The sequence below is a fragment of the Ostrea edulis genome, chromosome 6 (assembly GCF_947568905.1).
Source record: "Ostrea edulis chromosome 6, xbOstEdul1.1, whole genome shotgun sequence".
NCBI lineage: Eukaryota > Metazoa > Mollusca > Bivalvia > Ostreida > Ostreidae > Ostrea > Ostrea edulis.
The window spans coordinates 68167088-68185273 of NC_079169.1; the positions used below are offsets into that span (position 1 = coordinate 68167088).

The window sequence follows — 18186 nt, forward strand, 5'->3', positions numbered from 1 at the left end:
TAACAACCTTGAATCTTCACTATGTCAGGAAGCTTTTTATGTAAATTTGTACTTTCCTGACCTAATGGTTCTTGAGAAGAAGACTTTTAAAGATTTCCCCTATATATTAATTTGCAAGTAAAACTTTGATTCCCTATTGGGGCCTAAAAATACTCCTGGGGATCATGCATGGTTTTGACAAATTGGAATCTGCACTATGCCATGAAGCTATCATGTAATTTTCAGCTCTTCTGACCCAGTGGTTCTTGAGAAGATTTTTAAATGACCCCACCCTATTTTTGCATTTTCATGATTATCTTCCCTTTGAAAAGGACATGGCCCTTCATTTGAATAAACCTGAAAGCCCTTCACCTAAGGATGCTTTATACCAAGTTTGGTTGAAATTGGCCCAGTGGTTCTGGAGAAGTCGAAAATGTGAAAAGTTTACGTCCGTACGGGTGATCAGAAAAGCTCACTTTCAAGAGCTTTCAGTTCAGGTGAGCTAATAAGGGTAAAAATACCCCCCCCCCCCCCCGCATTGAACACCAAAATTCGGGTCCCACCCACCCCAATTGAACACCAAAATTCACGGTAGAAGCCCCACCTTTTAAAAATTTCTGGATCCACCCCTGATAGAGCACATCTCTGTATGCCTATGTACGACTTTTATACCAAAGTTGCAGCAATACAGTTGTACAAAATATGCAAGTTTGTGATATAGGCCAGTATGTCCTATATACATGCATTCTCTGAAGTAATATATGCTTCAAATTAGTCCATGATGATCACTCACAATGGGAATCATGAGGCCCCTATCCTACCTCTCCTTTGTAGAGGAATTAATACATTCATTCCCTATATTAAGCCCAACCCTTTCACCAGAACTGCTGACCCAAGGGCTATGAATTTCACAATTCTGGAGAACCCTTTTTACCATGACAATACACGTTAGATTAGATGTCCCATACTTAAAATCAAAGGCCTCAGAGTCGACTAGCCCGCGATTTCCAACAAGGGGTGGCGTATACAGTACCGTCTTATAAGCTTTAATTCTGAATCTTCAAAGTATGGTAAAACATGCGTATTATGCTTTTAAGCATATATGGAAATGCAACGTCACAAACTAAGAACACGACACATCGGGTGGAGGAATTTACCCTTCAAAAATTGTGTAAACATAAAAGTTAAGATCAAAGGTACCCAGCACATCTACATGAGATGGACATTTATTGTTACTTGTATGTCAAATATCAAAAGCCTACCACAAAATACAAAACAGTAACAGCCCGGACACACTTTGTAGCAGGTATCGATACAACTTATTCTCTCGAAGTCTTCAAATACTTCCTTCGTTTTGTTTGTAAACATGAAGTATTCCCGTAAAAATGTACCACGTGCAGTATGTAAATTATCTTAACTAGTTTGTTGTTTATCTATTTAAACAAAGCAAATATAGAATTCGTTATTTCATTTCAGATAATATATATATTTTCGTCAGAATGGATTTACATGTGGGAATAACACTGCTAATGTGAGTGTAAGGAACGATAACTCTGGGTAGAGATTGAACAATGTACCTAACGTATTCATGCGCGTTCATGTAGTCTACAAATGAAATGATAAAGAAAATATTATTGCAATTAGGCAACACTGCTTTTAAATGCAAGAACACAATAACCAATACTTTGTTTAAACCTACGGAAGCCGATAGGTGCCAATTCAATGATAATATTTCACAACAAATTTCATCATTAAATAGAAAGAAGTTGAAGATATTCAAATGACTTAGGAACTAAATAGTCATGTCACCGAGATAAAAAGCTGCAACAGTGTGAATGCATATGTGTGCATGATGACATCAACTTCACTTGTAATGAAGGACAACAAGTTTCCTGTTCTATAAAATTTCCTCTTGTTTCATCACCATTCCTTCAGTATTGTACCCCTCTGCTAAAGAACAACAGCACTCTTCCGTGTTTCATCAAAACAGATTTATTGGTCATAAATTATCAAGTAAAAAAAAAAAGAAAGAAATTGCACACTTTTCACATGTGAACCTTAATTAGCATGCATTCAACTCGGCAGTTTCCTATGAATGATTACAAGAGCCACTGTCATTTCTTTGCCGTTTCTCTACTGATTTCTCTAAATATAGAGGATCGTTTAACAGAATTTACTGAAACAGAAGCTGCCACTGTAAGTTCGCATTTTTTTTTTTTCATCCTTACTTTTTTACCTGACAAATCTAAGACTGGAGAAGAAACAAGAAAAGAAATGACAATGACTTACTTATTGTCCATGATTTTCGTTTTTTTTCCTATGTGTACTTTGGGCTTGTATAATCAATATTGAACTTACTTGAGATGAAACATGATCAACATTTTTTTTTAATTGTAACATGCAAACACAAATAAATCATGTCAAGTATTTATATATAAATGTATATTGCAAACATGATAATATATCTATAGGTATATATATTGCAAAAACAATCAAAATAATTATGCTTTTAAGGTTCCACCTTTACAATTGAAGTTTGGCATCAAAGCAGTAAATGAACCACCAAGCAGACAATTTTTGAGTGAAATAAAAATTTGAAAGAAAAAAATCAAATCAAAATTTATCACAGTCATTAATGATACAAAATATTATAGGGGGTATGAGCTCAGTCACTTTAAATGTCTGACTAGATGATGTGGGAATTACTAGCTACAGTTTGTCAAAATTTACATGTGTCTGCTCGGTGTACCATTTAGTGCAAGAGTCCTGATTGAGGTATTTAATTTAAATATGGTAGAGCCCTCCATATATATATATGTACACTTAAAACAAATATATATATATATATATATATATATATAATCACTGATTGAAAACATGAAAATGGGACTTGGACTATATCTGACCCTTAAAACTAAAAGATATGAAAAATAGAGACATTTGTCAAAACAGATAGATAAGCTTCCCTTCCTAGGGTCTCGACAGTCAACTTTTCTTTAAAAATTTCTATTGAAAAATGTTACACATTGTTGCCAGCAACTTCGAATATATCAATTTTTGTTTTAAAACCCTTTTAAATAATATAATCAAAATTAAGAAACTTGGGCAAAATAGGGGTGTCATAAGCACAATTAAGGACCACAATCATTCTTTCAGAGAGAAAAAAACAAAACTTGGGCAATATTTGCACTATGGAATGTTCCGGTGACCTGTTTTTGACCTTGTATTAGAAACACATACTTATGTTGGCATGGCGTCAGTTCCTGACTTCCCATGTGAACTTCATACAAAAATGACTGAATTCACTTCATCACCATAACTACACAGCTTCCAGTACGATGAGACAACCATATAATGCAATGTTAAAAAGAGTTTTTTTTCCCCTACAACCTCCATGGCAAGAATAAACCCATAAATGGTATACAACAAAATTGTTACAAGCAATCAAAGGGTATATGTTAATTAAAACCAAACTACAGGGACTCAACCTGCGGTACAACTATCAATAAAATAAACAATACACAGTAATGATCATTTCTCTGTACTTTAACAAGTGGTTTTCATATAATAAGAAGATTAAGCACTCATGAAAAATGAGTAAGGATGGTGGGATGCAAGAAGCTCCCTCTTTTAAAAAAAACCCCAACATTTTGGCTTCACACAAAAAACCACAATAAATATCTGAACACTATCCTTTCATGTTTGAAGTTTATACACAATTGGTAATAAGTCAACAAATGTACAAAATCATAAATATCAACACAAACTACATGTTTCTACAATACTAAAGATAAAAACCACAAAATTCAATGCAAATTTCAAGTTCTCCTGAAAAAGAGTTACATAAAACTATTAACATGAAAAAATATTGAGGGGGACAGTTTGCGGCTACTACCACCAATTTGAACCAGTAAATTTTTCGCACAAAATTCAATGCATGGATTTCTCTAGTGTGAGACGCATATCCTTTAGAAATTAACAAGAGAAGAAAGATAACTGGGTATCACAGGGAACCCATATAATAATGCACAGATGCAGCCAAGCCACTATTAAAAGCTAAAAAATATACAGCCATTCAAAAGTTTAACAACTTCTGTATCACGTTTCCAGAAAAATAATTGGTAAGGTAGCAAAATAGAGATATATTCCAAACAAAATGTTACTGCTTTCCATTTAATTTTTTTTTTATTACAAATATACTCGCAAGTAGTCTCTGATTCTTAAAAAATCAAATTTTATGTTTCCTTCCTGAAATGGAAACAAATTTAGATCCAGCAAGCAGCCATTGAATTTATGATGTCAAAATGATATTTAAAAAACCAAGATTAAAATAATTTTCTGTAGTTAGACACTAATGTAATGCTGCCACTGCTGAACGTATGGGGGGAAAAAACAGGTGGTTGCGATCTTAAATCTGATGTGCAATTGGCATGATATGTGTTTTCGATATGTAGTGCATCTCTAATGGGATTTTTCTAAATTACATGAAACACAAAAGACTACACATACGAAAACACAGAAACCAATGAAGAAGAAAAAAAGTGAATTTTTTTTGGCATTAATAGTGCGGATCTCTGATGTCATAAAGCTTTAGACATAACAACTTAGCTTTTAAAAACAATGGATGAAGGAAAAATGTCTACATATATTTTAACATGAGTACAATAACCCCCAAACAACCCTCTTCATCAGTATGGGGAGAACTTGGGGTCTGCTCTCACCGAGGTCAGACCTACGCGCATTTTAGTTGTTAAATTTTTCTGATTGGCTGCTGCCACACTGTCAATAACTGGAACATTTAGTCCATTAAGTCCATTAATGCCATTTAATCCCGCAATTCCACTTAGTCCATTATATCCGATTAGTGGTATCGGCTTCATCGCCAGTTGATTGATTGGAATTGCCATAGGTGCATGTTGGGATTGAACAGAGGTCAAGGTCGGGGTAGTATTTTGGGTCGATGAACTCGGGTCAAGGGTCAGAGTCTTATGCAATTCCATGCTGCAGAAAGAAAAAAGGGAAGGGAAAAAGTATTAGAATAGGATATATAAACCATTCAAATACACACATGAGGTCAAAAGTTCACACAACCATGCAGGAATAAAATCATGCAAATATTTCAATGAAAATTCTGAGTTTTACTTCATATATGAAAACAAAAAATAATTTTTGATAAAAATGTTACAGAAAAATAAAATTAGTAAAATTCAAAAAGCTTTCCACAAATTATGACATTGGTTAAATTTGTTGATAGAAAAAAACAAAAAGCCGTCCAGGTCTATTTTTGCACTCAGAAAAATGCAGCGAAATATTTGTGAGACTTTACACCTGCAGCGTTGATCTTGTTGTGAACTTCCGATCTCATGAAACAACAATATCAACAAACATTTCAAGAAATCTAATATGACATCAAAAATTCTTTAACATTAAAATTTATCAAAACTTACTCTACAGAAGAAAAGATTCTTGAAATGATCACAGTCGTGACTTTCGTGGTTAGTGTATGTATAGAAAGAAATGCGCTGTACAAATATTGAACTCTAGCATTTTTATAGGTGCACTTTAATAAGGCAGATCAAATAAATATAATGAAACTCTCTAAGATGGCACAATAAGGGTTGTATGGTCATCTAATAAATAGAATTGATCATCTAAGCTTTCAGCATTTTCAACATCAACTTGGCAACAAAACCCCCTGTCTGAAATTAACACCACCCTGTATGTGAAATGCACAACCAAAGTTGTAAAGTGGATCTACGTCTCTACTGCGTGTCATGTGATCTACGAAGCAGGTATCACTCAGTTCACTGGTGTACAGTATATGCATTCAGACACAACAAAAATTTGCAAAAATTTCTAAAAAATTTAGCCAAGAAAAAGAAAACAGAAGCATGATATAAATAATCATAAGTGCTGTGGATGTGTCAAACTACAAAATAATTAAAATAAATATGACGAATTTGTTACTACCAGGTGCCAAAGGTTAGCGGGACAGACAGGTTAGTGAGGTACTGAATGACTCAGATGAAATTTACTGGTCGAAATTGAGTTGGATTTCTTCAACAAAAAATGCTGCTGTGCAGTTATGGTGATTAAGTTCTCATCTGTCCCCAAACTCCCGTTTCTTTAACCAAGGGACAAAAATAAACAACATTTGACCTATCGTAAAATATTGTTCGTCAATTTCATGTAGGGTTCAAAGGTAAAGTGTGTTGGCAGGTCAGTCTACCATAAAATTACTTCATATAAATGAATTCATGAACAAGTAAACAACCAATGTACATAATTGCCCAAATACTACAAGCTGCCCACTGTGAATGCATATGTGATGAAAAATTAAAAGTCACCATAAGTTTTTAAACATGTGACATATCACCCAAATGCAATTGTTAAAAGTCAAAAAGAAGAGGACTGTCCGTAAAAAATGTATATCAAGCATATATATCTGTTTAATATTATCTATTCATTGTTGTAGAGTGGCCATCTTCATTGTGCATTTTGTACATTAAAAAAAAACTATCAAAAATTTCTCATAGTCTAAAAATTTGCATAATCTTAAATCAAGTGTCCTATTGCCATTGGCTTTCATATCCCTAGTACTGTAGAAGGAATTGCAATGCAACACCTATGGTGTGGTGGAGGGGGTGTTTACCACTCCCTCCGCCCGCTCCTTTCTTTTACCCCTCCCTTTAACTCTGCCCATCTCCACACCTATACTCCATTAAGTTGGCCATTATATCTTGTGTTTAATCAGCTGTAATTCTGTTCTTATGATATGTTTTCTCATTCAATTTTTTTTTGTCTGTGTGTTTAACACAAAGTGTGCGTGGAACTTTCACGTCCTCTGTGCATATCTAATGTTTTCCCATAATAGCACTACCCACAAATGGGCACGGTGAGATTCATTCATGCATTTTCTGACTTTCTGTGAGATTTCCCCCAAGAATATTTCATACCCTTACAGTAAAGACACATACATCTCCCAGTAAAAAAACCTTACTTTGTTGCATGACAGATCAACAATTTCATAAACAAATGCCCACATGAAAATCGTAGAAAGCACAACCATTTTAACATGAGTATTATGTCAGCACATAAACACTTCTATACACATCTTCATACAAAATTTACAAACTAATAAATAAATAATAAAAACAATTTATATACATAATCTGACTCAACAGTCGCATATATGTATACAAATAAATATTTTAATTAGGTCTTTTCTTTTTAAGTTATTTGTCACTTAAAATAAAGCACAGCAAAACTGAAATCTAACCTATTATCTACACTCAAATAATCTTATAAAAAACAACAAAAAAGCCTCAATATATATATTATGCATCAAATCACTTCTGATGATGATGACTTCAAGAGTAAGTCAACACTATCATACAAAACACTGTCAAGTATCTCTAGTAAAATAGTGAATGATTTGAAAAACTACACTTTTCCAATTATTCATAAAACTTTTTCAGTACCAACAATACTAAAGCCATGTACCCTTGTGAAATCTGGCAATGCCTCCAATTGCTTGTCTGTAATTGGCCACGTGCCAGAGATTGAGATATAGTGTATGCCCCCCGCTGATCAATAGTAATAGACCTGTTGTGGGTATACACACCTGGTGTTTATCAGGTACTGAGCCAGTCCTATAGTTTCTGGAGTTCCTGTTATGGTCACTTTCCTGTCAGGGGCGCCCTCCTCCGCATTGGAAATTTTAATCATAGCACCTGACATTTGTCTGTCAAAGAGAAACCAGAACACAGTCTTAATACCATAGGTCCTAAAAAAGCAATGTTACAAGAAAAAGGGTAAACTTCAGAAATACTGTTGATCCAATTTTTTCAGATTATTTGATCCTTTTACAGAAGGGCTTCCTCCCTTTCAAATTCCTGCACTTTGACCAGTGACTACTGATTATTATCTACCTAATCTCATTGATTTTCTGTCCACCCCTGCCAATTATACAGCCTATGAGGTCATTTGGAATGGCCATTTCTGTTGTTGTCTGCTGTTGTTGTGGTTGAGCAGGGAGAGCCTGCGGCATGGTGTTGGTTGCCCTTGGATACGCAGCAGCCATGTGAGGTAACCCTGGCATAGTGGCTGTTAAGAAAGATCACACTTATCAATCTACACAAATTTCATAACATTTAATCATTTCTCAATTTTACTTCACACTTTTTACCTCCATCATAGAGTTAGGGGTGTGTGTGTGTGTGTGTCCTTGTTAGAAGGACTATAGATATAAAGAGAACTTCCCCAGAGATCGCTAATCTCACAACTGGTTACATTTGATTAAATTTTAGAGGAGATCAGGTTGGTGGATTCAGGACTCTTGAGAGTGGGATGGTATATACTCAAACAAAACAGAACAACTCCTGAAAATATCATAATTAAGTCTGGGAAGCCTTAATGGAGGTTGGCTGAATGCTCTTGTTCCCATGTTTGAATTTGATTGGATTGTTAGTGTTTGAATTTGATTGGATTACCTTGAATTAGCTGTGGTGACGTACAAGGAATTATGGGAATTGGCTGGCCCAAGGACAGCTGATGTAACTTGGTTAGCTTGAAGAACAAATCATTCAACTTGACATACAGTTCACAATTACTGATCTCAGAGAAGTTTTTAAATGGATTACAAAGCAAATTATTACAAAGCATTTTTTAAGAAGTTGATACAGAATTCATACACAGTTTGAAAATTGAAACACAAAACTTGGTTAATAAACAGTGGAACCGCAATTAATGCATCTTACATTTAACAGGTTATAAGTAAGTAAACACCATGCAGATTTCAAACACCCAAGATTTCAATGATTATTTCCAACTTAGTCCACTTCTTATGAAAGAAAAGTAAACTCTGGTAATTGTTCTTTAATAGTGGATAATTTTTATTCACTAATGAAGGTCTATTAAATTTGTAAAACATTTTTTGGTAAAAATAAATAATCCTGATCATGTGTATTAGCAACAAAGGTGATTAACAAAATTTTGAGAAACAAAAAGAAACTCATGACAATGTGACCCATTTTCACAAAAATAATTCCATATCTACCATATAAATTCAATCAATGAAATCACATAAGTTTTTTTAACGTGAAAAACTTTGCAGCATCAATTAGAGAAGTGGATAGAAGCCGTCTATTAAACTAATTATATATGTATATCAGTGAGAATTAATCAGAATACGGTCAGTGCAAGTTAGTATTTAGTGCTGTTAAAATAACATTCATGAATTCTAGTCTACACTGAACTCCTTCCTCTCACAAAGCATTAAAGTACAGCGATCCCCATTAAATAGTCAGAGGCTAGTCTATGGTTTGCAATTTTACCTCCATTTTCTGAATTCCAAGTCTCTCTTTCTGTGAATTTAAGGTAATGAGGTCATTTGAAGGCTTTAATTTACTTTATCAATCAAAAATGACACACCTTGCCATTAAAAAAAACGAGCATTACGGTTAGTAAAAAAAATATAGTGGGGAAAATTCCTTATCCTCATCACAGAAACACTCTTCTAACAGAAAAACAAAAAATGTCAAAACTAAAGAACTTTCAAAAAGAAATATAATTGTCTTTAATTTTCAAATAATAATGCACTGCATAAAGAGCATGTCAATTTTCTGGAAAAAACTTTCATTCAAACTAAAACACACGTAACCCACTACGAACGTGCCCATTGCCTTACCTCTGTGGCCTGAACCCCCTGCATCTGTCCAGGAACAGTGTATGCCTGACCCCCAGCAAAAATGACCGGAGGGACCACAGGTTTTGGACGGTATTGGATAGTTGCTCCTTTAGGAGGGGACTGCGTAAGGAAGAGGAGAGGTCAAATACCAAAGGTTAAAGGTCACATAGAAGGAAGAGTTGTATAGCTACAGCATTTTACCATATTCAGGTGAAACAATGGCTTCCAACTGATTTCATAGTCTCAGATCCATGACCAAAGTCATTTTAATCCTTTTTTTCTTCTTTTTAAAATGATAAGAGATTTTAGCATTTGATATTTGAAGGTGGCAGTCTTGCACATAAAGAATCTGAGAAATTGACTAAATGGGGCCACAACACCAACAGCTCAAGTTAATATTCGCAGTCCAGTTAGTTTATATCTACTTAAGCAGGGGGCCAAGTGCAGCAAGGGATCATCTCTACAACAACAGAACTCTGAGGAGCTAATATCATATTTTCAGCCATTGTTTCGGGCGTAATTAGCTACAATACTAGTCAATAAGGACAAAAGCAGTAACCATGGTGACAAAGGGAGACAGGCACGCCCCTGTTCTGATGCCTGGAAAATTGGAGTATAAAAAAAATCGCATGAATTTAGTAGCTTCACTTCATAAAATGTATGTACTATATAGTTATATGTTACAACAATGTAGGAACAAAACTTAAAATTGATATTGTACAAATATACATCACATTAATCATTTGAAACAGATGCAGGTAGAATTTAGTAGAAGCATTTGGTATTTTGGAATATTTTGTGCAAGAAAAATGAACAATTATAAGGAGGTTAGAAAACTTTGTGAAGCAAATTAGGTGAGAACATTTTGGGGTATAACTATAGTTGTATAAGTTCACATACGCGTGTTCTCACTGCGATCTTAGGGCGAGACTAGCTGAAGATAAACCCAGAAAAATACAATTAACGCAAATTATCTCGCAGAGAACCAATAACAAATGAATTCATGCACTTCAGAATTTGTGTCATCTATTGACCTAGTAACCTACAAAATCATATTATTATGTATGCTCAACATCTGTGATCCTTTCATTTGTTGAAGAAACAAAACGACAGAACTATATGCTCATATGTTGTGAGTAATCTTTTTCAGGGGAGTACAATCTACACTTTCTTTTTCCATCTGTGAAATGCTCACTTAATTTTGAAGTAGACTGGAAAAATAAGCGTTACAACATGCAATAATAAAGACTTACTTCCAACATAATGCTGCAGATATTCTGTATGCAGAGCGTTATAGCATCTGCCGTTCCTGACACAGTTACTGCCCTTTCTGTGGAATTTGGTAGCATTTCTGATGCCACCTGAATTGAAGCACCCGTAGTCTGAAGAATAAAAATGAATAAATATTGATTACAAAAAAATTACTTATATTTTTGCAATTTTCAAAAAGTTAGTTGTACTTCATTTCCCCAAATATCCAAAGGATTAATTTTGGAAATTTAGGATAAATCATGTGTATTCAAGTTCATTGGGTTTTGTACATGTAAATTCATTTACTCTTTTTTCATTTGCAATGAATTGTTTTCAATCTAATTTATTTTTAATTTTCTTTTTATTCAATAATAGTTCTCCAGAGAAATACTTGCGTATGTATGAATAAAAATTTACTTCGGATCCCCAAGAGAGGGAAATGTGTAAACTAATTAGCATATTTGTATGACAGCAAAAAATTTGTCCCCGAATGAGAGAATGAGTCAAAGATTATCTTGTACTTAATGAAATTCATAGGCGGACATTCATTTCTTCAGGTTACAGCTCACTGGATGTGCCAAATAGAAAATTCTTTCAAGCTGAGTGTAAAGATATATTTAAAGGGCGATAGGATTTGGGACTTACTTAAAAAAAAATCTCCAAGAGTATAACTCTTAATACTTTTTAAGTCCAATACGTGAATGAAATTACACTGTATTAATCATTCAAGGAAAGGAATTGTCACCGAGATTTAATTTATCAATCTGTTACTGATTTTTGTCCAAGTTTCTCCACACAGACTTCAATTATCACCAAAACCATAGCTCTATTTTTGATGCTTAGTGTGTAATTAGATGTTCCCTCATGAATTGTCTAGCAAGGCAGGTAACACAGGGAAATTCTTTGGCTCTTTCTACTAGAGTAACCCCCAGCTAATTATTGCCATCAGTCAGGTTTTTCTGATTTAGCATAAGTGGTGAGGAGAGGAGGGAATAAGAGGAGTAATGACAATTTATCCAGGAGCTGCATTCCTAGCCACAAGAGGTGTCATTACTCTGGCATTACTACAGTCAGCACCCTGGTCCCTGATGCCAGGACTGAACCCCTATACAGTTCTCCAACACCTGGATTTCATTTACAAAATAACAGACTTGGCAAAAAAGCTAAATATAAATATTTTCTATTTCATAAACAGGTCAGCTCTTTCTGGAGAAATAGGGTTTGCATTTGAGCATTTTCTGACAAAACATTACATTTCTTGCTTTTGCTTATTAAGTCAGTGAAAATACTTTTACGCATAATCCTGGGTACAATTAACATGTCGTTTTCCTTGCCAATGGCAGCAAAAGATGGTTTACAAATCAGCATTACCGGGGACCCATGCAGCAGTGTATTATGAGCAAGTTCATACCAGTGCAGGTATCTGGATAACTATAAATTTCTGGTGGAAAAATCCTTACCACTTACAACATTATTAAGGTCTCCAACATATGTATAGATAGAGTTTCGTTTCAAGCAAGCTCTAACAAAAACATACACTGTAACAACATATGCTTCTTGAGCACCTAAAACTCTACCGGAGCTCAATGGATTAAAAAAAATTCTAATTTCTCTTCACATCATTTGGGGAATCCTACATCTATTCGAGAAGTCTCTTAAAAAGAGTGCTCCAAATTCTAAAAGCTACTATGAAATTGTATGATTTTAATGAGTACCATTTTGTGTGATACAGACAACTTATTTATTTTTTGAAGAACACTGTGATCTGAGACAGAAAACATTAATAAACTTCTAAAGTAAGAATGCTTCCACCATCTGTTAATTCTTTACCAATTAATATTGGTGTTTTGATGGCCAAGTCTGAAACAAAACATTCGTTCCTGCCACAGAGAAAACCAGGAAAGTTCTGCTCATCTCACTATTATTCAACATAATTTATATCATATGGAATCTCTTTGAATTCTAACTTCAAGATATTTGCACTTTTGTTGAATGTTCTTCCTTTATGAACATACTTCCCGAATTTCCTTGATTTTGGATCCTCCTTTTCCTATGAGGGATCCACACTGACTAGCTGGGACGACCAATCGTAGTGTTACAGGAGGTTTAGGCACTGTGGGCGTGTTCTGTAAGTCCTGAAACACAACAAATCTCATTCATCAGAAGCAGGGACCAGTTTTGGCATCAGTCAGAGATTTTACTCAAATTTTGACTGTTCGAATAAATGAAAAGTTAGAATTTTTTTCGAGAAATCCAAGCCTGAAATTACATCTACAATAATTATCATTGATTAAATATGATTTGATAAAAAAAAATTTACTTCTGAATATTTAAATCCATATTACAGAAACATTATTTTTGCTGAGAATAGGCATTGCCTTTTCAAGAAGCAATTTTTCCAATAGAAGAAAGACTAAGTAATCCGTTCAAATAAAGCGACTTACTTCTTCAAACTTTTTACATATCATAGTGAATGCCTTGTGGATACACTCTGTGGTCCCAGTAACAGTCACAATACGCTCCGGACATGAGCCATCTGATATGTTAATCTTAGCACCACTCTATCAAAAACAACAAAAAAACCCATCAAAATATCAGCCATTTCTGGAACAGAAGAAAAAAATAACAACCAAAAAACAAAACAATGAACAAATGCTACAGCTTGTGAAGATATTTAACTTGGAAAGATATGCAAGATGGAGCTTACATCTTCTCTAAATTTCTTGATATTGTCACCTTTCTGCAAAAGACCAAAAAATATCAAGTTAATGCCATACAACTCACAATCACTAAAGAAATAAGTGTATTCAAACTTCACATTGATAAATGATTAAAAAAAATCAACACTGACCTTTCCAATAATGCTCCCTACTTCCTGCAACGAAATTAAAGTAAAGAAAATTATTAGATATCTGTGTTCTTTAATCTACTGGTCAATGCAACAAAATGAGATAAAATATTACTAATTTACTGTTTAATACGGAACTTTCGGGATGTGCCGGAACGACCGATTATATTTGACTTTTATACACCACCGTCACGTGATAATAACCAATTGTAGGGCAAAGTTTACAACGATGCAAATGGTGTTGCGCTAGCAGACGGTCCGTAAAGAGCTATGCGCAGTCCTACGATGACGATTCAAGTCACTATTGGTGCTTAGTACCTGGGTGTAAATTAGATGGAAGGGAAAATGTCATTTAGACGCGTATCATTGGATGCAAGGCGTGAAGTTTTACCAATACCCTAAAGATACTCCTTAGATTTACTTCCCTCGCCAACTCACACAATTTAATCAAATGCATTTTCCTATGAATGGTTATAGTGATTCCATTCTTTCAAATATAGTAATTGAATGCAGGAATTTTATAGCAAATTGAAGTATTCCATGCTTGTTTACTTAGTTGTTATTGTAATCCGGAAGTAACATGCCCTACAAATTACGTTCAACGCGCGATAAAAGTCAGAGTGGATCCGTATCTCGAAAGTCCCGTATTATCAATCATTTTCCATAATTCAAACACAGTGCTAATGCATGATGCCCCCCCCACCCCACGGGTATAACGTGCTGCACACACTGGACTTCATTTTATAATATATCAATGAACAACTTGGATCCATATTGAAGGAAAACCTCTTACTGTATCATTTGCATGTATTTGCAATTACATGAAACTTAAGATCGTCAAATTCTCAAGGAACGCTTGCACTGTGCTTAATATGATCAATACTACCCATGTTCATTAAGGAAAAACTCAAAGACCAAAACATCCATTAAGGGCTTTCCACTCTCAATTATATTTCCTTTTTAAAAGAGCATAGTTCCTTTTACCTGAAAAGGTTTTTGAGGATTTTTTGATTTGCCTTGACTGAAAATGGATTGGTTGAAGAGAAAACATCTTGTGATCAGCAATTCAAAAATATCTGCCATGTATGCAGACTTCAGTTTACATTACCAAGACTTGGTCTTGAAACAAACTGCCATAAAAACAATGTCTACCATTTTTCTTTGACAATAGCGATGCTGATTAAGATACAGTGATTTAACCTGCAGTTGCTAGGTTGCAAATTGTGCGTAAACATTGTACAGAATGATGCAGGCTATTGTATTTATACCCATTGATTTTTTCCGAAGATTTTCCTAAAGATTACCAAAAACATCTTGGGGAAAATTTCCAAAATATGCAAAGGGCTGCTGACAAATTTAAAGAACCCAGTTTGTCTCACGACATTACTGTAAAATACGTAATAATTCAATACAGCCACATAGATGCCATTGAAAATGCTGGATTTGTGATTCCGAAGACTGATTTACTCCCCGACCAGTCCAAAATATTTCCTCAGCACCCAATAAAACATGTAACCTCCAGCATGTTAAGGTTTCTATTATACTGTCAGTTTGGGGCTTGGAGCCGACTGTAAGCTGATCTATGCTATTCCATGCTTTAGAAGGAATAGTCCATATATATCAACCCCTGTCATTCACTTGTTTCCAGCACTCCCTGGGACTGTCAATTATAGAGAAAAACAGCTATCAATGGTGGATCAGGGTGTCTGGCTTGTCCTTTCCAAAGATCTTTTGAGCTATTAATTATGATTGACAACTGTATGTGTCGCATTCCTTCTCTCTTCGATCAGATTTCATTCTGTTAACCTTAGTTAGACCCCATGTATACTTGGGGATTTAGATCGGTTTAAAAAAAATGATCTAAAATATATCTTTCCTGAGTGTAAACAGCTCACAATGATCTTCAACTGTACTTCAAGTAAAAATTGTCTCCCTCCATAGGGAACTTTAAAAAATCGGGTCTTTCTGAAACCAACTTCATCTTAAGTATCAATGCTAGGATCAATTGCAATCAGTCTCTATGAAACTGAAAATGAAGACGTCCATGCCTGGTGTTAAAATAACGCGAGTGATATTTACACCCACGTGTGATATTTACAACTGCATGCAGTTTTCATCCATTTCAAATGAAACAACTGTCTCTTTTTCGAAATTAACATTCCTAAGATGAGCTCGTCGTAGTAATATAAAATCACGGTGACTGTTCGCTTACCTCTGTATATGTTACATTACCCATGTTTACATACATTAAACGATGGGAAATTTCTACTTTCAGTTTCTATATCTACAAGTTTAATATTTGCATGGATTTCTGCACAATTCTAAATGCACTGGTTCTCTAGAGATCAATCACAACAGATCTCATGACTGCAAATATACATGCAAACTTATCATTGTTAGATTGATTCAAATACAGATCGATTCAAATTTTGTAAGAGTAAATGGGTTCTAGTATCAAGAAATCAAGTGTGAAAGACACTTTGCTACCAAACATAAAAAAAGAATTTCTCTTCTGCAATCCATAGACTGTTCGAAACAAGAAATCCAAGACTGACAGAACATACAGGTATGTCCAGAAGGAACACTACTACCTTAAATCAGTAATGCAATACTTCCCAGAGAAAACAAAGGCACACTTCTACCTTAAATCAGTAAAGCAATACTTCCCAGAGAAAACAAAGGCGCACTACTACCTTAAATCAGTAATGCAATACTTCCCAGAGAAAACAAAGGCGCACTACTACCTTAAATCAGTAAAGCAACATTTCCCAGAGAAAACAAAGGCGCACTACTACCTTAAATCAGTAAAGCAACATTTCCCAGAGAAAACAAAGGCGCACTACTACCTTAAATCAGTAATGCAACATTTCCCAGAGAAAACAAAGGCGCACTACTACCTTAAATCAGTAAAGCAACATTTCCCAGAGAAAACAAAGGCGCACTTCTACCTTAAATCAGTAAAGCAATATTTCCCGGAGAAAACAAATTTCAGTCAAAGGATTCAAAATTGGCAAAAATTAATTAACTTCTTAGAGACTGAACTTGCTCTCTGAAGGTATAACATCATCTCAGTTTTACTGTGAACAACATTCGATATGGAAAGAAGAAACTAGGATGCCCTCTCCTGATGTCAGACAACAAATTACCAAGATTAAAAAATGGATATTGAATCTTAATTGACATTCTATGCAGACAGTCCAGAATCCAGACTAATTTACAATCTACTTCTCAGATCGAAATTAATTCATAAGACCTAGGCTTAGTCCATGTAATTAAATATGCCTCAGTGTGCCATCAGCGATAATCAAAATCTAGGGAAGTTCTGATGAATTGTTTTCTTGTTGGACTTCTACCAGAACACATTACCTAATTCTAATGTTTATGATCATATCAATGACATGGTCTTTCAAATATCTAGAATAAAAAACATCTTATTGATGGCATTCAGTTTTAGGTTTGCAATATCAATCTTCAGACATACTATATAACCGACATCACAATTTGCAAATGTTGCGACAATTTGAATGAAAGACCTCTACGTAGAACTCTCCCCTCTTCCCACTGCATCAGACATGTTTAAATCATGTTCCCATTCTTTGGTGCTGCCTCTGCTTTCTAATGATATTTTTGCCATTTGCAACATGGTGGTGAATCACATGACTATGACATGATGTATTACATGGAAAAATGGTGACAAAAGTCAACACAAGGAAATATTCAAACGAGTAAGTAACACCTTTATCAATAACAAATTGTCACAAAACATATATCAATATTTGAGGAATTTTCTCGGGAACAAATCTATACTAAAATGGTAGTTCTACATGTGATTGAAGAAGAGAACACTGCAGTTTTTTGTTTTCAGTCAAAACTTTTCGACAGCCTAAAACCTGTGTCAGTGTTCTCTGTTCCTATCGCACATAGAACAACCATTTTGGTATAGATTTGTTCCTGACCAGAATTAATCTTCAAATGTTGATAGTAGCCACCTATTTGATATGACAGTCTTAAGAATAACATTGGGGTGGAGAGAGGCCATGAATGGTGATCATAATTGCCAAAACACCTGCCTGCACTTGTTAGATTCTGACAAAATCCTCTCACAAGAACATTGTCTGAGCCCTTAGTCTTGTCAAAGGATGTCAGATGACCTGATAACTTCATACACTAAGTATGAGTGCAGAAAAGTCATCATGATTGTTAACCTTGGTTGTATAAACGTAATGGTCTCTTCTTTTTTGGTTTTTTTTTTCTCTCTAAGGCATCAGATAAGAAAAATGTAATTTTTTACGCCTTAACACAAAAGACTTCCCATATCCTGTTTCTTAACCTAACGTAAAACATCTATGTCTTCTTAGTTCCTGTTGGACCTGACGATTTGAAGTACATGACAGTTATTTGGCTAACTGAGGCTATATAG

At 34.7% G+C, this 18186-nt stretch overlaps 1 protein-coding gene across 25 annotated transcripts in view; it reads right to left on the reverse strand.

The window, feature by feature from the left end:
* Positions 1 to 1953: 1953 nt before the first annotated feature.
* LOC125683264 (poly(rC)-binding protein 3-like) overlaps positions 1954 to 18186 on the reverse strand; it is a 79333-nt gene continuing 63100 nt past the window's right edge. For 14 of the 25 annotated variants that reach the window (XM_056140574.1, XM_048924237.2, XM_048924240.2 and 11 more), the window contains 11 exons: positions 13770 to 13793; positions 13626 to 13658; positions 13363 to 13479; positions 12934 to 13053; positions 10921 to 11049; positions 9668 to 9787; positions 9315 to 9344; positions 8472 to 8547; positions 7911 to 8085; positions 7604 to 7723; positions 1954 to 4980 (listed from right to left, as the gene is read on the reverse strand). In XM_056140574.1, coding sequence (XP_055996549.1) covers positions 4668 to 4980; positions 7604 to 7723; positions 7911 to 8085; positions 8472 to 8547; positions 9315 to 9344; positions 9668 to 9787; positions 10921 to 11049; positions 12934 to 13053; positions 13363 to 13479; positions 13626 to 13658; positions 13770 to 13793 — 1257 coding nt within the window. In that variant the 3' untranslated portion in view covers positions 1954 to 4667. The remainder of the gene's footprint in view (positions 4981 to 7603; positions 7724 to 7910; positions 8086 to 8471; positions 8548 to 9314; positions 9345 to 9667; positions 9788 to 10920; positions 11050 to 12933; positions 13054 to 13362; positions 13480 to 13625; positions 13659 to 13769; positions 13794 to 18186) is intronic. The other 11 variants (XM_056140579.1, XM_056140580.1, XM_056140583.1 and 8 more) reach the window with 2 other exon arrangements.